General features: G+C 40.1%; 1 protein-coding gene across 1 annotated transcript in view; it reads right to left on the minus strand.

Annotated features, from left to right (window-relative positions):
• The window catches only part of LOC141114268 (BPI fold-containing family B member 4-like), an 80021-nt gene that overhangs the window by 33656 nt on the left and 24086 nt on the right, over positions 1-22279 (minus strand). The window contains exons 4-8 of the mRNA XM_073607853.1: positions 21247-21351; positions 14178-14321; positions 14036-14099; positions 12970-13030; positions 4515-4606 (exon numbers count right to left, since the gene is read on the minus strand). Of these exons, the coding sequence (XP_073463954.1) occupies positions 4515-4606; positions 12970-13030; positions 14036-14099; positions 14178-14321; positions 21247-21351 (466 nt within the window). The remainder of the gene's footprint in view (positions 1-4514; positions 4607-12969; positions 13031-14035; positions 14100-14177; positions 14322-21246; positions 21352-22279) is intronic.

Below are 22279 nucleotides of genomic sequence, written 5' to 3' on the forward strand. Positions count from 1 at the left end.
GGTGTGAGTTTCAGATATAGGACTGAGAAGGGGATCCAGTGGTTGTGAATCCGCGGATTGAGGCGGTCTGAGGCGGGAGGATGCCAAATTGCCCCTTTGTGACCGGAACATCTCTGGGATATTGTGGCTGATTCCTCCTGGAAGCTCTCTCGGGGAGCGGGATCGTGAGGTAGAGGATTGTCTGGAGGCTGTTCCCATGGTAATGAGCGGGTTATATTGTTAAAAAAAAAAGACCTCTGATAGTGAGTTGCAGGACTGATAATGGTGGGAGCTTTTCCTTTACATGGCCATCTTCCACGTATAGTGGTATGTGGGTAAACTGGGTAAGAGGGAGAGTGGAAGAAAGGTTAGCTGAGGTGTTCCTGGATTGGCAAGATGGCCACCGTCATCCACAGGTAGGCTAGAGCCTCCTTCTTTCCTGGGCTGTGACCTGAGGAGTGTGATGCAGGCTTTTCCGTTTCTGTCAGCTGTTAGGGGCTGTATATCTAGCACCTACCTTCCGTAGGTGTCTGCAGTAGCAAGGGCCAGACTAGCGATCGCTCGTACCGCCGATTGCGGTACTCGCTGGAGGCTTTACAGGCCGCAAGATGGCGGCGGGCCGCGAGCGTTCGGAGCTATTTGCACAGTTTTTTTAGTTTTTACAGTGCCTGTACACAGTCAGATCCTCCCCCGCAACGGCAGCAGTAGATGTGGGCTATTCTGCTTCCCTGTGTTCGGCCGATCACCGCACTGGAGCCTGGGGATGTTGAGGGCCTGTAGGCCGCAAGATGGCGGCGAGTCTCTTGTGGTAAGGAGCCGGCCGCAGTCTGATCGGCCAGGCAGACTTTGAAATTTCCCCAGAGCTTGGTGTAGCAAATGCCCAGTAATGGTTGTGTGAAGTTTTGAGGCTCACCAAGGTTTAAAACTCGCAGGATGGCGGTGGATAGCAGATGGCTCTGCGGAGCTATCAAGCAACACGTCCTATCACTGCAGAGTCCGGACACGCCCCCTACTGTCACTATTTGTCTTGGTGGCAAGAAAAAAAATATATATTTCATATAGGTTTTTACATTTCTGATGTATGATATAAACAAAAAAAAAAACACTCTACAATTTTAATTGATATGGGCTGTGGGTTTTGTTTTTTTGTTTGTTTTTATATATCTGTCAGGGCTGGGCTCAGCCCTTCCTTCTCTGAGCTTGCCGCTCAGCTGTCGGCTAATTGCCAGCTCCTATCTCTCCACAGTTACTTAGCTGTTAATGATATCCTGCTCGTCAGTCCTGCCTACTTAAGCCATCCAGTCCAGAGGATCTCTGCCTTCGCCTTGGTTAACATCACAGAAACTATCTCCTGCGATCCTGTTCAAGACTTGCTTTGCTGACATCCCTTCTGGCTCCAGATCCTGCTTGCTGTTCCACTACATTGATCCCTGACTTCTGGCTTGGCTGACTATCCGTTCTGGTTACTGAACTTTGGCTATGTTTTGACTACATTTCTTCTTTTTACTTTTATTATTAAACAAGTGTGATTTTACTGTACTTCTGTCTCGGCCTGATTTCATGGTTTCTGACAATATCATACATGAGAAATGTATAAACCTATATGAAATATATATATTTTTCTCTTTTCGGTTGGTACTGAGATATTTGGGTACAGTGGGGACGGAAAGTATTCAGACCCCCTTACATTTTTCACTCTTTGTTATATTGCAGTCATTTGCTAAAATCATTTAAGTTCATTTTTTTTTTCCTCATTAATGTACACACAGCGCCCCATGTTGACAGAAAAACACAGAATTGTTGACATTTTTGCAGATTTATTAAAAAAGAAAAACTGAAATATCACATGGTCCTAAGTATTCAGACCCTTTGCTGTGACACTCATATATTTAACTCGGGTGCTGTTCATTTCTTCTGATCATCCTTGAGATGGTTCTACACCTTCATTTGAGTCCAGCTGTGTTTGATTATACTGAATGGACTTGATTAGGAAAGCCACACACCTGTCTATATAAGACCTTACAGCTCACAGTGCATGTCAAAGCAAATGAGAATCATGAGGTCAAAGGAACTGCCTGAAGAGCTCAGAGACAGAATTGTGGCAAGGCACAGATCTGGCCAAGGTTACGAAAAAAATTCTGCTGCACTTAAGGTTCCTAAGAGCACAGTGGCCTCCATAATCCTTAAATGAAAGATGTTTGGGACGACCAGAACCCTTCCTAGAGCTGGCCGTCCAGCCAGACTGAGCTACTGGGGGAGAAGAGCCTTGGTGAGAGAGGTAAAGAAGAATCCAAAGATCACTGTGGCTGAGCTCCAGAGATGCAGTCGGGAGATGGGAGAAAGTTGTAGAAAGTCAACCATCACTGCAGCCCTCCACCAGTCAGGGCTTTATGGCAGAGTGGCCCGACAGAAGCCTCTCCTCAGTGCAAGACACATGAAAGCCTGCATGGAGTTTGCTAAAAAACACCTGAAGGACTCCAAGGTGGTGAGATATAAGATTCTTTGGTCTGATGAGACCAAGATAGAACTTTTTGGCCTTAATTCTAAGCGGTATGTGTGGAGAAAACCAGGCACTGTTCATCACCTGTCCAATACAGTCCCAACAGTGAAGCATGGTGGTGGCAGCATCATGTTGTGGGGGTATTTTTCAGCTGCAGGGACAGGATGACTGGTTGCAATCGAGGGAAAGATGAATGCGGCCAAGTACAGGGATATCCTGGACGAAAACCTTCTCAAGAGTGCTCAGGACCTTAGACTGGGCCGAAGGTTTACCTTCCAACAAGACAATGACCCTAAGCACACAACTAAAATAACGAAGGAGTGGTTTCACAACAACTCCGTGACTGTTCTTGAATGGCCCAGCCAGAGCCCTGACTTAAACCCAACTGAGCATCTCTGGAGAGACCTAAAAATGGCTGTCCACCAACGTTTACCATCCAACCTGACAGAACTAGAGAGGATCTGCAAGGAGGAATGGCAGAAGATCCCCAAATCCAGGTGTGACAAACTTTTTGCATCTTTCCCAAAAAGACTCATGGCTGTATTAGATCAAAAGGGTGCTTCTACTAAATACTGAGCAAAGGGTCTGAGTATTTAGGACCATGTGATATTTCAGTTTTTCTTTTTTAATAAATCTGCAAAATGTCAACAATTCTGTGTTTTTCTGTCAATATGGGGTGCTGTGTGTACATTAATGAGGAAAAAAAATGAACTTAAATGATTTTTAGCAAATGGCTGCAAAATAACAAAGAGTGAAAAATTTAAGGGGGTCTGAATACTTTCCGTCCCCACTGTATATCATGTAAAATGTGACTAGTCCTATACCTATGGAATATGTCAATGTGATAAGTTATTTTGTTTGTTTATTGCTTTCTTTATTCCCATTGTAGATTTGTTTTTATGACTGTGAACAAGCTCTCTGAACATACAAAAACATTTGCGGGTCCCGAAGAAGCAGTATATCCGTGAAATGCGTAGACCTCATTTGAAGGACACAGATTGCTTGCCTTTGTGATGTATCTAATGTCGATATGGTTTTAAACTGTATCTGATAAAATTGTTTCTTTTATTAACGTATATGTTCTGTTGAATCATACATAAGTGACACTAGAGGAATATTTATTTTCAATCGAATTATATTAAAGTTTTAAAATAAATGAATTCAACAAGAGATATTATCCACATGCCACAAATAATCAGAACAAGAATATTATAAGAATTATACATAACATAAAACATGTTACACATATACAGACACCCTACCAAAAAAACCCTTACCCAATCAATGACGTGAACTAATTAGAATACCCTTGGGGAATGTCTACCAATGTTAAAGCTTATATATTATAAGGAAAAAATAAAATAATACACTAAGTTACTTAGGTTGTTGGACCCCTAGCAAGAATAATCTTATCATATCATCCTCAACCCAACATGGTTGTGGTCCATGGTTTACTGCTCCCCATCTTCAACTCTCATAAGGGTGTAGGACACATCACACATACCAAGACCAAAAAAAACTGAGAAGAAGAAGAGGAATCAAAAAAAAAAGAAAAAAGGGGGCATATAATGCAGCCAGGATTAGGCTCATGAATGGACATCGCCTCGCTCATCCCAACTAGACCGGGTTCAAGTCTAACGTTTGACCCATATATATAGTTCGCATTTCAGAGGGGTATATTTAAAGTCCCAACACCTCCCTTACCTTCCCTTAACTGTACATATTGGGATGATACCCTGAGTGACCCCACTAGTGTATGCGTAAAAAAATGTATACTCCATTCCACAATTACTTTTCTGCTTAATTTATTTTCTTACATTTAGACATAGAACCCCAAAGTTTGGCTATAAGCTTTTCACTGATCAGACTTTAAGGCAATCTAGATTTAGATTGAGATGTAATGTAACCCAGATTGTCATGCTTTGGCAATAGTTAATAGTGAGTCATTTTTAAAACACGTAAAACACTCTATTTACAAATGTTTAGTCATTTAATAGTGAAAAGGCAACACTTTACATCAATGATGATAACTTACATTCAAATCCAGCTCAATAAATTGCCCAGTTATTATGGGGAGGCTTGATACTGTATACTGAATACTGCCAACTAAGCCAAGAGGAACAATTGCTGAATAAAAGAAATAACAATTAGTCTTTTTTTTTCTTTTTACATAAAACATATTACTGGTTTTCACTCAATTTTTACCGATTTAGACTGTTTTCTTTATTATTATTTTTCGTAGTTCACTGGATTGCAGCTTTAAGGCCAAAGTCAAATAAAAACATTTATTTTTGTTTTGGGTAGAGTAGAGAAGAGTTGGAACTACTGTTGATTTTTTCAAGGAAATTTTTATTCACTTTCTGTCTGGACAGGAAGTGATTAGAAATCTTTCAGGTTGGAACACAGTCAAAAACAAAAACACATTTTTATTAGATAAGGAAAGCCTAGAACCTATAACAATGTTGTTCTTGCTCTCCATGCCTTAACCACTTCAGCCCCGGACCATTATGCTGCCTAAGGACCAGAGGACCTTTTCCAATTTGGCACTGCGTCGCTTTAACTGCTAATTGCGCGGTCATGCAATGCTGTACCCAAACGAAATTTGCGTCCTTTTCTTCCCACAAATAGAGCTTTCTTTTGATGGTATTTGATCACCTCTGCCGTTTTTATTTTTTGCGCTATAAATGGAAAAAGACCGAAAATTTTGAAAAAAAATGATATTTTCTACTTTTTGTTATAAAAAAAATCCAATAAACTCAATTTTAGTCATACATTTAGGCCAAAATGTATTCCGCCACATGTCTTTGGTAAAAAAAATGTCAATAAGTGTATATTTATTGGTTTGCGCAAAAGTAATAGCGTCTACAAGCTAGGGTACATTTTCTGGAATTTACACAGCTTTTAGTTTATGACTGCCTATGTCTATTCTTGAGGTGCTAAAATGGCAGGGCAGTACAAACCCCCCTCCAAATGACCCCCTTTTTGGGAAAGTAGACACCCCAAGGAAATTGCTGAGAGGCATGTTGAGCTCATTGAATATTATTTTTTTTGTCCCAAGTGATTAAATAATGACAAAAAAAAAAAAAATTACAAAAAGTTGTCACTAAATGATATATTGCTCACACAGGCCATGGGCATATGTGGAATTGCACCCCAAAATACATTCAGCTGCTTCTCCTGAGTACGGGGATACCACATGTGTGGGACTTTTTGGGAGCCTAGCCGCGTACGGGGCCCCGAAAACCAATCACCGCCTTCAGGATTTCTAAGGGCGTAAATTTTTGATTTCACTCCTCACCACCTATCACAGTTTTGAAGGCCATAAAATGCCCAGATGGCACAAACACCCCCCAAATGTCCCCATTTTGGAAAGTAGACACCCCAAGCTATTTGCTGAGAGGCATGCTGAGTCCATGGAATATTTTATATTTTGACACAAGTTGGGGGAAAGTGACGCATTTTTTTTTTGCACAAAGTTGTCACTAAATGATATATTGCTCACACAGGCCATGGGCATATCTGGAATTGCACCCCAAAATACATTTAGCTGCTTCTCCTGAGTATGGGGATACCACATGTGTGGGACTTTTTGGGAGCCTAGCCGCGTACGGGGCCCCGAAAACCAATCTCTGCCTTCAGGATTTCTAAGGGTGTAAATTTTTGATTTCACTCTTCACTGCCTATCACAGTTTCGGAGGCCATGGAATGCCCAGGTGGCACAAACCCCCCCAAATGACCCCATTTTGGAAAGTAGACACCCCAAGCTATTTGCTGAGAGGCATGGTGAGTATTTTGCAGCTCTCATTTGTTTTTGAAAATGAAGAAAGACAAGAAAAAACTTTTTTTTTTCTTTTTTCAATTTTCAAAACTTTGTGACAAAAAGTGAGGTTTGCAAAATACTCACTATACCTCTCAGCAAATAGCTTGGGGTGTCTACTTTCCAAAATAGGGTCATTTGGGGGGGGGGGGGTTTGTGCCACCTAGGCATTCCATTGCCTCTGAAACTGTGATAGGCAGTGAAGAGTGAAATCAAAAATTTACACCCTTAGAAAGCCTGAAGACGGTGCTTGGTTTTCGTGGTCCTGTACGTGGCTAGGCTCCCAAAAAGTCTCACACATGTGGTATCCCCGTACTCAGGAGAGGCAACAGAATGTATTTTGGGGTGTAATTTCACATATTCCCATGGCATGTTTGAGCAATATATCATTTAGTGACAACTTTGTGCAAAAAAAAAAAAAAAAAAAAATGTCTCTTTCTCACAACTTGTGTCACAATATAAAATATTCCATGGACTCGACATGCCTCTCAGCAAATAGCTTGGGGTGTTTACTTTCCAAAATGGGGTCATTTGGGGGGGTTTTGAACTGTCCTGGCATTTTATGCACAACATTTAGAAGCTTATGTCACACATCACCCACTCTTCTAACCACTTGAAATCAAAGCCCTTTCTGACACTTTTTGTTTACATGAAAAAATTATTTTTTTTTTGCAAGAAAATTACTTTGAACCCCCAAACATTATATATTTTTTTAAAGAAAATGCCCTACAGATTAAAATGGTGCGTGTTTCATTTTTTTTCACACAGTATTTGCGCGGTGATTTTTCAAACGCATTTTTTGGGAAAAAAACACACTTTTTAAAATTTGCACTAAAACACACTATATTGCCCAAATGTTTGATGTAATAAAAAAGATCATCTTAGGCCAAGTACATGGATACCAAACATGACATGCTTTAAAATTGCGCACAAACGTGCAGTGGAAACAAAATAAATACATTTTTAAAAGCCTTTAAAAGCCTTTACAGGTTACCACTTTAGATTTACAGAGGAGGTCTACTGCTAAAATTACTGCCCTCGATCTGACCTTCGTGGTGATACCTCACATGCATGGTGCAATTGCTGTTTACATTTGACGCCAAACCAACGCTTGCGTTCGCCTTAGCGCGAGAGCAGGGGGGGGCAGGGGAGCTTTTTTTTTTTTTTCTTTTTTTTTTTTTTCTTTTTTATCTTATTTTATCTTATTTTTAAACTGTTCCTTTCATTTTTTTTTTTTTAAATCATTTTTATTGTTATCTCAGCGAATGTAAATATCCCCTATGATAGCAATAGGTAGTGACAGGTACTCTTTTTTGAAAAAATTCTATTAGACCTTAGATCTCTCCTCTGGCCTCAAAGCATCTGACCACACCAAGATCATGTGATAAAATGCTTTCCCAATTTCCCAATGGCGCTGTTTACTTCCGGCGAAAGTCATGAAATGCTCGTAGCTTCCGGTTTCTTAGGCCATAGTGTTGTTTGTAGCCACTCTGGTCTCTGATCAGCTCTATGGTCAGCTGGCTGAATCACCGGCTGCATTCTAAGGTTCCCTGTTGAGACAGGAGAGCCAGAGAAAAACACGAAAGACGGTGGGGGCATTCCCTCCCACTGCTTGTAAAAGCAGTCTAGAGGCTAATTAGCCGCTAGGATTGCTTTTACAAGAAAGCCGACTGCTGGCTGAAAAGAATGATACCAAGATGATACCTAAACCTGCAGGCATCATTCTGGTATAACCACTCAAAGTCGTGAATGGCTTACCTGAAGACATAAAAATGGTTAACAATAAAACACAGTAAACGGTAAAGTATAAAAAATTGCGTACCTGAAAAGAAAACATGATAAAACATAATAACAATAAAACATTGCAGAATAGAATACAGTAAAAAAGAGCAGAACAACAGAGAGAGAATAGAGAGAGAGAGAACAATAAAACGACAACTATTTTTTTATTTTATTTTATATATATATATATATATATATATATATATATATATATATATATATATATATATATATATATATATATTTTTTTTTTTTTTACACCTTTTTTTTTAACTAACTTTTATAACTGTAACCGGTTCCAGGTTCGGGTCTCTCAAAATGCGATGGCATCTTGGGAGACCCTGTGAAAGTGTGCCTAGTCTGTGCAATGCTGTACGCTACGCTAATACTCAACTAGTGTATGGTAGCGTTCAAAACTTACACCAATGCAAAGACCAGGATTGTCAGGACAGGAGGGACAATAATAGCGGGTGTCATGCCTATATCCGCGCTTGCTGCAGACACAACATCTTTTTTTGGGGGTTCGTTGGGTAGGGGTACTCGGGAGGACATAAAGAAAATGCCTCTCATGCAGCTGACTTCATTTGGTTGGGGATGTGAATGGGGGAAGTACGGGCTCTGCAGAAGTGGTGGGTTCCCAATTAGGATTGGCGAATGCAGCAGGAAGTGCATTATGGGCACGACGGGCCTGTTTGTCTTCTTCTTGGTGGCAGCGGGACACTACTTGTGCTTGCCACCTCACCAGTTTGAACTGCACCTATGGGACTCGCCATGTCACCAAGTGTTACTGCAGTGCTGGTTTGACTACGACCGGGGTGTACTAGGCCGCTGGTGCTTGCCAGTTCACCAAAACGCTACCAAAAAAACTGTTAGCGATCGCAGGGATCAGGCCTGACTCTGCGAACGCTGCAGTTATGCGTTTAGAGTTTTGTAAGTGACAGTGATCGATCGATACTGCACTTGGGTGGGCTGGGCTGGGCCGGGCGGAGGGGCAAAACGCAGGTGCTAGCAGGTATCTGGGCTGATCCCGCTAACACTGCGTTTTTGGGAACCCTAAACTGCTGGGGATGCTAGTACAGATCTGATCGGATCAGATATTGATCCGTTCAGATACTATACCACTAAGGGAGGCGTATGCTGCGTGCGTGGGTGTTAGCGGTACTGGCGCTAATCTGACGCTGCCTGGGGCGACGCATATCACCGCCGGGCGATCAGGGGGCTAAACCTTTTTTCGGTAATAAATGGCAGGTGCCCTGACACTATAAAAAATAAACAAACTAACCAGCGTCACCCGTAACAGTTATACGGTGATCAGTGGTGAAAGGGTTAACTAGGGGCAATCAAGGGGTTAAAACCTTTATTAGGAAGTATATGGGGGTCCCTGTCGCTATAAAACGCTGACGGCGAACCTAAATATTTACCTCCCTAACTAGCGTCACCAGCGACACTAATACAGCGATCAGAAAATGATCGCTTGGCGACGGGGGGGTGATCAAGGGGTTAAAACTTTATTGGGGGGGAACAAAGTCCGACCGTGTGTACGCCCTATAACTCCCATTTTTGGTATGTTGCAACACAGTACTATACAGAAAGGTCTTATATCCAGCTGTTATGCATCTTTACTCTTTATTTATTTGGAGGTGCATCCCTGCAAAGCCATGGAACAGTGACAGCCTGATCTGGGGGAATTAACTAGTGAGCAGTTGGAGATGCCACCAGAGGTGGTACATGTTCGTTCCTTAACCACTTCAGCCCCGGAAGATTTGACTGCTCAATGACCAGGCCATTTTTTGCGATTCAGCACTACGTCGCATTAACTGAGAATTACGCGGTCGGGCGACATGTACCCAAACAAAATTGACGTCCTTTTTTTCCCACAAATAGAGCTTTCTTTTGGTGGTATTTGATCATCTCTGCGTTTTTTGTTTTTTGCGCTATAAACAAAGAGCAACAATTTTGAAAAAACACAATATTTTGTACTTTTTGCTATAATAAATATCCCCAATTTTTTTTTAAAAAAGCTAATTTTTTCCTCAGTTTAGGCCGATATGTATACTTCTACATATTTTTGGTAATAAAAATCGCAATTAGCATATATTGATTGGTTTTCACAAAAGTTATAGCGTCTACAAAATAGGGGATAGATTTATGTCATTTTTATTATTATTTTTTTTTTTACTAGTAATGGCGGCGATCTGCGATTTTTATCGGACTGCGACATTATGGCAGACAGATTGGATTGTACAATCATACAGCAATAAGTGCTAAAAATAAAATAAAATAAAATGTCACTGGCAGGTAAGTTAACACTAGGGGGCAATCAAGGGGTTAACTTTGTTCCCTAGTGTGTGTTCTAACTGTGGGGGGAGTGGACTGACTATAGGAGATGAGAGATCGTGGTTCCTAGCTATTAGGATCTCATGATCTGCCTCTCCTCTCCTCACAGAACAGGGATTTGTGTGTTTACACACACACGTCCCTGTTCTGCTTCTCATGCCCACGATCACGCGAGGCCGGCGGTCATCGCGACCGCCGCCCACAAACATCGGCACCCCACAGTGCAGAGGGCAAGCGCGCGTGCCTGCTATCCTGCTTAAAGGAGCCGACGTACAGCTACAACGGCTAGCGAGATCGTGCCGACCTGCCACAGTATAATGGCGGCGGCTGGTCGGCAAGTGGTTAAATACCTCCCAGTGCCTTTCTCAACTGTATATTTTGTTGAGAGCATAATTTACCCCTCTCAAACTGTTTAATATTGGCTTCTCCCTGCAACCTGGCTGTCCTAACTGTAGGCACTATCCAAAACTACACAGATGCTGGGAATCCATCCTTCATACTATTAATCAAGCATTTTAGTGTAATATACTTTTTGACCCTAAATCTTACTTATTGGGTATTCTAGATGATGTAGTACCGGGCACCAATAGTCATCTTGCTTCATTAAAAAAGTGCCTCCCTTCCCACCCTTAGGGAATTGGTCAATCATATGCGCACCACCCTTAGATACGAATGTGTTATTTATCAATACACCAAATTTGAAAAAGTGTGGCGTGGTAAAATATTCCATATGGCTCCAGTAGAATTTGTCACATATAGATTGTTGGGGTAATGTGATGGTCTTTTCTGTACATTGTACAATATATTGCAATGCCTCTGTAAACCATGCTATTGGAATTATGCATGCTATTCCTTGAAGTTGTTAGACTTGACCTCTGGGTGGGGCCGCGGGGCTATAGCAATTTCATATATTTAATATAATTTATATAATTTCAGATAGCAATTTCATCCACAAATAGTATTAAGTTTTGATAACTTGTTGTGTGTTTTTGTAACTCTTTGTAACAGACGTATTTGGGAATCTGCTTGGTTCTGGAACCTGTAAGTTTGTGTATATTCAATAAAGCTTTTCTGATAAAAAAAAAAAAATACAGTAAAACAATGTTCTGAAAGGGTTCTTTCCTAGCTCTCTCTTTAGGAGAAAGGAAATCCTTAGGAAGCCCTCCCTCACTAAAAGAGGTGGTTTTCGAGGTCTGCAATCCTGGTTTGATGCTCCCAGGACTGTAGGGAGGGCCTGGAGGCTATCACTCCTTCCTGCGAGCAGGCTATGTTCCTGGAGGCCATGTAGACATTTAAATATTTTCTTCCTTAGTCATCACAGGAACAGAGACTCACTTAAAGCTTGTGTTTTGTGGCTAAAGTGAATTGTGCTATGCTTCTGACTGACCCAGCAACTTCCAGCCAAGGAGTTGTAGAAGCCTTTTATGAGTTCTGTGAATTCCACCTCCTTTGTTCTCCTGTCCTACACCAAGTTCAAGTAAAGCGCTGAGCACAACCTTCAAGTGATAACCTACTTTCCTTCAAGGGCAAGTAAGTGTGATCTATCTTGAGAAGTAGAAATGGCTTAATGGGAAGTATCTCTTAAATATGCAATATTATTTAGGTGGTCGCAACAAACTGTTAACAGCCTCAATACATCAAATGTAAGAACTGCCACTTAGTGGAGGCTTTGAGTCCCCTATTATCCACATGCTGCCATAACATTATGATATAATGGCTGTGAGGTAGGGGTCATCTCACACAAACTGCCCTCCAAAAACACAGTCACATATATGCACACTTATATATTGCACATACCGTAGATTTGGTGTACCCTGATAAAATTATTTTCATTAGCTGGCCTCTTTCATATTAACAGTATATCTTGGCAGCTGCCAATAAATCCTCACAGTGAAGGAAAAGTTCCATCTATCAATGTTAGATAAATTCCATAGACCAATCTACTAATTTCTAGTAAAGAAAAGTATCATATTTAAATTCAATTATAATTTTGACCTTAAGCAGGAGAGGCAAAACCCTTTGCATTTAAAACACTCTATCTTTAAGTGTGGCAAATGGTTCAAGAAGAAAAAATTGTATATTTCCAATGTACTTAAAGATACTCTGTCACTTTGCTGAGCAAAGTGACAGGTTCTCTAGCAAAAAAAATTGCCCCCAACCTATAGTTAGCTTTCTTGTGTTCCCTACTAAGTCAGAACTAGAAGTCCTAACCCCATGTAAGCTCCATGACATAGAGCTTACACAGGGTTACATGGCTTACATACACTTCTTCTCCCTTCAGACAACAGTCCTTGGGCCTAATATTTAGCTGCTTTGGCACAAACACTGCATCTTTACCCTGAGTAGATAAACTGACAGATTTTCTATAAATACATCATTCAGATCTCCTCTGAATCTTAAATTAAGTCTACGGGATCTTTAGTAAAGTCTTTATCACTTTAATGTAAAATGTTGCCCACACATAAACAATCTAACATTATATCATGTCCTTCACTCTAACAGCAGCAACATATTTCGATTTTTGAGTTAATATATCTTCACATAGATAACTTACAGTTTACTGACAGTAGAAGGCCATTGGTCAAATCTAGCACTATGGTCAACACCGGGCATAGCTGTAGAAGAAAATCAGTCATGTTTTTTTTTGTCTAAGTTATACATTTTTTTTTTTTTAGCCACTCACAGAACTTTATAATACAATTCATTTAAAGCCATCTAAAGACAAAAAAGGTTTTCTGTATAGAGTATGGAATGTTTAAAAGTCCTGTGAGGTATATTTTTGACGTCTGTGTTTATTGGGAAGCTTATCCTTCACTTTCTCTTCCAGAGACATAACAGGAGGCAAAATCTCTCCAAAATTAGCTGAAATCTGTTCTGAGACAATTGTCACCATAACAAGATATCCCCTTTATTTCTGTTAAAGAAACATTGGCAAATTTTTGGATTTTCAATCACTTCCTTTTTTCAGTAACCGTTGTTACCAATATACATTGCAAGGGCCCCAGCAGAGACACATACACCAATAAAATTCTGACAAAGTTTTTAATACTTCCATACTTTATCCAGAGCTGAAGACAATAGTTTTGGCTTTGAATACATATTAAATCTCCAGCAACCATTAACCAAAACCCTATTCACATATTCAGCTACCCACACATTTCCTCTAAACCCTCCCTATTCAATGTAACCCTTGGCCTTGGTAATTTGGGATATAGAGAACCTACCTAAATTTGGAAACATTAGAAAATATGTGACATGATAAAAAAATACTAGTGGTTTTGTGAAATTCAATCCAAAAGCTACACCTACAGTATACTTGCATTGCAAGTACGTTCAAGCAGACAGGAACTGGTAAATATTATCTTATGACACATTTTAATAAGAAATATTCATGAAAGAGAGGACTGGTGGCTGGAATAAAACAAGTGTAACATTGACCATCTACGTAAGTTGCATTATGGTAAGTTTCTTTCCTAAGCCGAGGAACCAGCTTGTTACAATCCTTTATGGAATCCCAGGGACAATATTGCTTCTTTGTATGTTCTAGCTTTATCAGGAACAGGAAAGCCGACTAGCTAAAAAAAAATTGTTAATGGTTATGGTCCAGACCAGAATCTTACCACTCCTGGTAAAACGCCTTGAAGAAGATTTCTGACAAGTCCGTCCAAAATCCCTGATAGCAGTCTAGGTAGAGATACATAGTTATATGATCATTTGGATGATAATAATTAATGCCAAAGTATAAGGATTGTTGCCACTCACCCTCTCAGTAGCCTGATATTTACACCACCCAGAAGTGCGTTACAGTCCTCAATAACCAAACGAGGAACTCCTGATGTCTCTTGCGTTAGTCTTGTTCTTGCTGTGATATTTACTTCAACCAAGATATCAAGGAATCCTAACAGGCTTTAAAAAAAATTCAAAACTCAGAACTATTTATTAATAGTAATATTAATTTTGTAATATCCTCTAACCTTATTTCAGAAAAAATACATCCCATACAAAAAACTCACTTCTTGTAGGATTTCACTGCCTCCAACAGTTATATGCATGTGGCTTAATTTTAATAGGCTTTTTATGTATTTATTTTTTCATCATTGAGGAATCCTTGAAATAATTATTAAATTTACATCTCAGGAGACATTAGCCACATCACATTGAAAGTCAATGATGGTAGTCAGTGAAAAAAAGGCTCATTCCAGTGGCGGTCATTGTAGTGCTCTCTAACATTTGGGGACAGTGGGGAAAATATTCTTATAATATAATATAATGTTCTTATATTATATTATTCTTTACTTCACAATATTGGTGATCAGTAGAAAGAATGTTCCCCTTACAGACAGCTAACATGGTCATTGGTATCTTTGGTTCCCTGAGACACTGGAGAAGCTCCATTTTTTTGGGCTTTGTCAACTGCTGTTGGTGCCAGAACTATGCAGGCACCATCAGACAGAAGATCAGTCCACCACTGCTCACCATTCATGGAACACCTAGCAACCTCTAGAGCGGGGGTCAGTAACCCATTGATCGCAGACAGGTTACTGGTAGATTGCGGTGTGGGCTTGCTGACCCACCATCCCAGAGCATTAAACAGAGTGCAATGCAGAGGGACTACTTGTAAAGTTGGAGATGTAGCAGGGAGCAAGAGCCTCATAAGCCGATGGTTCCTCTGTAGTGCTGGCTCCTGTCCCATGTGGAGTGATACCAACTGCACTCCATCTCAGGAGGCGATATGTTGCCTCCTCACCACCTGATTTAAACTGTAACATGGTAGTACGACAATTAGGGGATTAAATCAGGTGTGAGGAGGCAACACTGTTCCCGGTGATCTTTGACTTTTGTCATTTTGTTCAGGTAGATCTTCACCTCTTTAAGGTTGCCTACCCCTGCTTTAGAGGAACCCTTTGAATCCCCACACCCTCATGTGGTGTGGGGATTCCATGTGGATGATTTAGAAAAAGGGTTACAGCTTTCTGGTTTGCCACAACTGGTCTGTGTGGACTTCAGAATGCATCAGAAAATAATCTAAGGAAAATTGCATATAAAATGGACTTATCTTGAAACTAAAAATGTCCTTATTCTCCAAAAACAATCCATATACATCAACTTCCTAATGTAATGTAATCTATTTGTCATTAAATTGTTTCATTCTCTGTGCCCTTATCTCCATGTAACATCCATTGTGAGCTCCCAAATCTCTTCTTACTGCTTTTTGCAGGCTGCATATCTCGTAGTCCAGTTCATAGTCCATAGTCTATGTCTAGAGCGAGCAGGAGAGGATGGCTACATTCCTACATACAATGGGACCATAGAGAACTATTTATATGAAGGGCAAGACCACATCTTTATTGATGAATCTTCAAACCATATGTCTGGCAACAATCACCTTCAAGTAAAAACAAACAATGCCATACACAGCTTGGCTGTGAGCACCTCATATTAGCATAATAAGGCATAAAGGTCTGTCCTAACCATAAGTTCAGGACAGCAACCACAATGTGCAGGTGCTGAGGATCTCTAAGAGGCAGTGCACCAGACCCTAAATCATTTTATCTTATCTCCACCTGACCCACCACTTAAGCTTTAGGTATACCCCTAACTGAACTATATTCTGTACCTAGCCAATAGAAGAGAATTGTTATTGCCATGCTTCCAGCAGTCAGGAGTCCCTTTCCCAAGGAGTTCAAGGGCCCATTCATGACTCTTGAGATGCATAGGCATTTAAAAAATTGGCTGAAACAAACAGTATACTTTGCCCCACTGCACATCCAAATAAAACACTGAAACTATTCTTCAGAAGGGCAAGGCCACAGCTTTACTGATTTAACCTTCAAACAATATGTCAGACAACAATCAATTTCAAGTATAAACAGAGCATGGTACTCACAGCTGAGCTATGAGCATTCAAATTAACATAAGGTCACATAAGACTTGTCCTAACAATACGTTCAAGACAGCTACCATATTAACACAGGCCACTAAGAGCATTAAACAGACACTGGTAGCTGGCAAGGTTAACAATTGCCAACCGCACATCAGACAGTAACTGATGCAGCACCCCATTGAAGCCAGTGCTTGCTCACTTCTGAAACACAGGCCCACATAGAAGGTCAAAATGCAGAGCTTAGAAATCTCAAGCCCCAACTATAGTGCAGGTAAAACAAAAGATTACATGGTATTTATTCACATTATTCATAACAAAAATGATCTGCTTTTCTACACAAATAATTTAAAAAAAAAAAAAAATAATTTTGAATCCTTAGATATCTAACTATTTAGGGGAAAAACAAAATGACTCATTGTTGTCACATTGACCCACTCAAACCTACCAATATGGCGTTCACCCCAAGGACAGAGGCCGGTATTGGCCTAACTTTGACCCAATACCCCACCACCCTCCACCAGTTCCTTGCTTTTTCTTTCTCTCCATACTATTTCTTATGCTTACGATTTTACAGTTGTCACTCATACAGTATGGGGTTTTTCTTAATGTTTCAAAGGTTAGTAGATGACTCCTATAGACATGGGTACTTTCCACCCACATCAGTCATATTTTTTGAGGGGTTATGCCTGTTTAACCACTTCAGCTCCAGAAGGTTTTACCCCCTTCCTGACCAGGTAATTTTTTGCGATACAGCACTACATTATTTTAACTGACAATTGCGTGGTCGTGTGATGCTGTACCCAAATAAAATTGATGTCCTTTTTTCCCACAAATAGAGCTTTCTTTTGGTGGTATTTGATCACTTCTGCATTTTTAATCTTTTGCGCTATAAACAAAAAAGGAGCGACAATTTAAAAAAAAAAAAAAACAATATTTTTTACTTTCTGCTATAAAACACATCCAAAAAAAATTCAAATTTCTTCATCAGTTTAGGCCAATTTGTATTCTGCTACATATTTTTGGTTGAAAATTTTTCAAAAAGCATATATTGATTGGTTTGCGCAAAAGTAACATCATCTACAAACTATGGGATAGATTTAGAGTGCCTTGAAATAGTATTCATACCTCTTGAAATTTTCCACATTTTGTCATGTTGCAACCAAAAATATAAATGCATTTTATTGGGATTTTATGTGATAGACCAACACAAAGTGGCACAATTGTGAGAGGAAAATGATAAATGGTTTTCAAAATCTTTTACAAATAAATATGTGAAAATTGTGACGTGCATTTGTATTCAGCCCCCCTGAGTCAATACTTTGTACATCCACCTTTTTGCTGCAATTACAGCTGCAAGACTTTTTTGGGATGTCTCTATCAGCTTTGCACATCTAGAGAATTCAATTTTTGCCCATTCTTGTTTGCAAAATGGCTCAAGCTATGTCAGATTTGATGGAGAGCATCTGTAAACAGCAAGTTCTTGCCACAGATTCTCAATTGGATTTAGGTCTGAACTTTGACTGGGCCATTCTAACACATGATAATGCTTTGATCTAAACCATTCCATTGTAGCTCTGGTTGTATGTTTAGGGTTGTTGTCTTGCTGGAAGGTGAACCTCTGCCCCAGTCTCAAGTCTTTTGCAGACTCTAACAGGTTTTCTTCTAAGATTGCCCTGTATTTGGCCCCATACATCTTCCTATCAACTCTGACCAGCTTCCCTGCCCCTGCTGAAGAAAAGTATCCCCACAACATAATGCTACCACCACCATGTTTCACGGTGGGGATGGTGTGTTCAGGGTGATGTGCAGTGTTAGTTTTCCACCACACATACACACATAGCATTTTGCCTTTAGGCCAAAAAGATCAATTTTGGTCTCATCTGACAAGAGCACCTTCTTCCACATGTTTGATGTGTTCTCCACACTCACAAACTGCAAAGGTGACTCTTTAAGGCTTTCTTTCAACAATGGTTTTCTTTTTGCCACTCTTCCATAAAGGCCAGATTTGTGGAGTGCACGACTAATAGTTGCCCTGTTAACAGATTCTCCCACCTGAGCTGTGGATCTCTGCAGCTCCTCCAGAGTTACCATGGGCCTCTTGGCTGCTTCTCTGATTAATGCTCTCTTTGCCCGGCCTGTCAGTTTAGGTGGACGGCGATGTCTTGGTAGGTTTGCAATTCTGCCATACTCTTTCCATTTTCAAAAGATGGATTGAACAGTGCTCTGTGAGATGTTTAAAGCTTGGGATATTTTTTTATAGAACCCAGATAGTTCTACGGGAAAGAAGGATTGGGGAATCTGTGGTCTTCTCCCAACAGTTAAAAATATATTTATTGGTATCAAAATTACATGTAGATGTAAGTGAGCAAACTACATACAACACAAAATAAAATAACATAAAAAGACAATGCAGCCACGCGTGCACAGACACACCCAGGGCAAGGGCACTAGATGGATGAAAGCCCGCTCAAGTTATAGCTGTGTCCAATGCATGTGAGCTGACAGATCTGGGATGGAGGGAGAGAGTCAGGGACAGGAAGCATACAACTGTGTCAGCTCAATGAAGGACAATACACTCGTGTTCTTGGTCTCTAGCCGCTCTATTTCCCAGAATTAACCAGGTGCGTTATATGCAAAAAAATACAATAGGGGACAGAGGGACACTCTCATAGCAATATATAAAGATGAACTGTGGATTGAAAAAATATATATATAAAGTCACAAAATCTTGCTTAGGAAGGAAAAGATGAGCTAAGTCAAAGATGATAGCTCAAGCAGTGACGGAACCTGTGGAGTTCTTAAATCTGATATGAAGTAAAATGTTCAGTGAGATAAGCATACATTCTATGCATAAGAAGAGAAAGCATCCTCCGCGCTGGGGATACTCAGGTTACTCACGGTTGACAGATCCACAGGTTGCTGAAGGCAATAATTGCTGTGACTCCAAAGAGTGGTAAAGTTGGTTCTACCGATGTGCGATACAGTAGATTGCTCTATAGGGGGAGGGCGGCTTAGCGTGTGTTCTGCTGGTGGTGCATAGTTGGCAGATCTAAAGGTTCTTGAAGGCAAAGATGGCCGTGACTCCAAAGGGTGGTAAGGTTGATTTTACCGGTATGTGTATACAGTGGGTCGCTCTTCTGAGGGAGGTCGGCTTAGAGTGTGTTCTGCAGGTGGCACATCTGTTGGGCCTGATATTGCTGCTGGTTATTCAGATGTGCGGTGCAGTGGATCGCTGCTCAGGGAAAGAGCAGCTTGGCATGTGCTTTGCACTTAGGCCCATCCGAGGAGGTCAATGCCAGGCTCACAGCTGTTGTCAGATTCTCCCAGGACTGGACGGTAGCCTCTGACAGTGAGCTCTACCATTTGGCTCTTTTGAGATTCTTCAGCTCGGCCGGGCTTGGTGATAGATGTGGGTCCTTCACTGGTGGGAATAAACAGGCAGTCTGGGATCCCCCGAGTGGTAAATGGTGCTGGAATATGCTAGGATTCTTCCACAGCAAAAAGTGTACTAGTTGGGTTCAGTTTCATCTGAAAAATTGTAGAAATTCGTTGGAGAGGGCGGGCTGGGGTGGTCTGTGGCTGGCACTCTGTCCACAATTTTTCAGATAAAATAAAGAATAAAAAGCCAATCAAAAAAACGAGTGCACTAATGCAATGAAATATCCCTTACACATTATCTTATTAGGGCTAGGCACAAAAATGTAGTCATTTTGGAAGAAAGACTGATACATACTCTGGCTATGAGGATTAAAAAAACTACCAGTTTGTATAATGCTATTCAGCAATAATTATTTGTAATGCGAGGTACCCCTTCAAGTAGCTCAATGATCATTAAACAACTACTGTATATAGCTTAATCTAAGAAAATACCTTGTGCAGAGCACCACTATTTGGAATTGAATTGCATTATCCAGCTATTAAATCAAATTTTCATATAGTAATTAATCACAGCTCTATTATGCTTTGTAATTTGTACCGGAAAAAAAAAAAAAAAACATTAGTTAGTATGATTTATTCAATTTAAAATATTTGTTAAAAACTAGGAATGTAAGTAATGATAGGGCTCAGATATCTGTCAGAATCTCCCTATTCAGTGGCATATCAAGGGTGAGGTTTTAGGAGCAGCCCTTCCCAGGTCCACGTAAAAAAAATAGGATATTCAAGGGCATTGATCTTCTGTCAAGTAGCGACTGCAGAGTACTGGTGCTGCTGTCAGTGGACTGAACCAGGGGCACAGGACCAGTGTTGCATAAGTTCTAAAGTAAGAAACCACTGACACCAATTTTCTCTTTAAATGTCTGTAAGGTGTGGCATTCTTTCAACTGACTGCTAAAATGACAGGCCATTCTTTCCACAGACCTCCAATATGAAGGGAATCCTTCTCATTAACCACCAAGGGGACATTCTTCCTCTGTTTGCCCACCAAAGTAAGGAGGTCCTTCTTCCACCACTCACTTCAAATATAACAGGGCTTTTTTCCACAGATCACCAATGTAAGGGGTATTTTTCTCAATAATCGCTAATGTAAGAGGCACTTTCCTTCCAGAGACCACAAATATTAGTGGGTCCTTCTTCCTCTAATCACCAATGTAAGAGGACACTTCTCAACTGATCCAAAACATGAGCAAGCACTTTATGGAGCATTAATGTATGGGGTACTTCTCCAATGACCTACTTAGTGTAAGCAGATGCTACACTGACCACCTTTAACCAAAAAATATAAGGGGGCACTTCTTCACTTACCATCTGTCACTACCTGCTTTTCTTTTGTGGCTAATATTTTTATTATTAGTAATATTAAAACATTATCCGTCCCATGTGTCAAATACTGTAGGTGCCTCATTGACCTTGCTATAATGAATACTTCTGGACTAAACTGTTGTTCATTAGTAAAAATTATGAGATCACAGTTCATAGTTAATATAAAACATAAATCGCTGCTCTTACCTGTTACCATTAATTGCCACTTTTGTATATAAATTAAGATGAACACCAATTCCTGGCAGGAGTCGTAAAGAAACTTGTGGAAGGGTAAGGTCTATAATTCTTAGGCTGTTATTAATAAAAAGTATTAAATTGCAGAACAACTGATTTAAAGAGTAATATGAGAGATGAATTTGCAATGTAATGTAAATGAAAACAAGACTGACAAGACTAAGTATACAAATTAATGGGATAGTAAGAAAAAGTATACATATTAGCGCTTTCATGCCCAGAGGTCGTCAAAGCCTAGATGCGTAGAACAAAATTTGCAGTGTTGGTATGTGTTCATTAACTCCCCTATGATTAATTTTTCCACCTACATTATTTTTACATTTTTAGGGACATATAAGGATTAATTTGGGACAACGTCTGAATAAAATGTTTCTCTGTTCTCTTTAAGCTGACAAGTAGACATGTACACACGCACGCACACACATAAATATGTACAGTATACATTATTAATTATATATTTTTTAATACTATAATTGTATCAGAAAATTACATTATTAAACAGCAAGCAGCCACACAGAGTATCTGCTGCCCCTTCCCTCAAAAAAAGGTATGCATGTTAGGAGCATGAGGTGGCCTGTGTAAATAATATATTAAAAGTTCATAAATAAAAGACCCATGTGATATGTTCAAACAATCTTTGTGTGTTCAATTCCACCAAAACCAAACAGGATCCTCAAATTATAGCCACCACTGTGCTCCAAGTGTTTTCCACTACCTCCATAAGGCTGCACCTTCGGAGGAAGTTATAATGACGAAACACGTCAGGGCAGGGCTATACGACAACCAGAAATGACGTCAACACCCTGAACCAAACATGATGCAGACCGGAAGTGACACGGGAAGTACGTTTCGTGAGACGCGCTGTTTACTGACCGCATGGTTCTGGTGTTATTGACGGCAACTAGCCCATCAATGAGCATTTTTTTATATTTATATGTGAGTGCATTTTAATTGGCTATATGTTTTAAATAAAGCATTTTAAAAT

Source organism: Aquarana catesbeiana, linkage group LG12 (assembly GCF_042186555.1).
Source record: "Aquarana catesbeiana isolate 2022-GZ linkage group LG12, ASM4218655v1, whole genome shotgun sequence".
Taxonomy (NCBI): domain Eukaryota; kingdom Metazoa; phylum Chordata; class Amphibia; order Anura; family Ranidae; genus Aquarana; species Aquarana catesbeiana.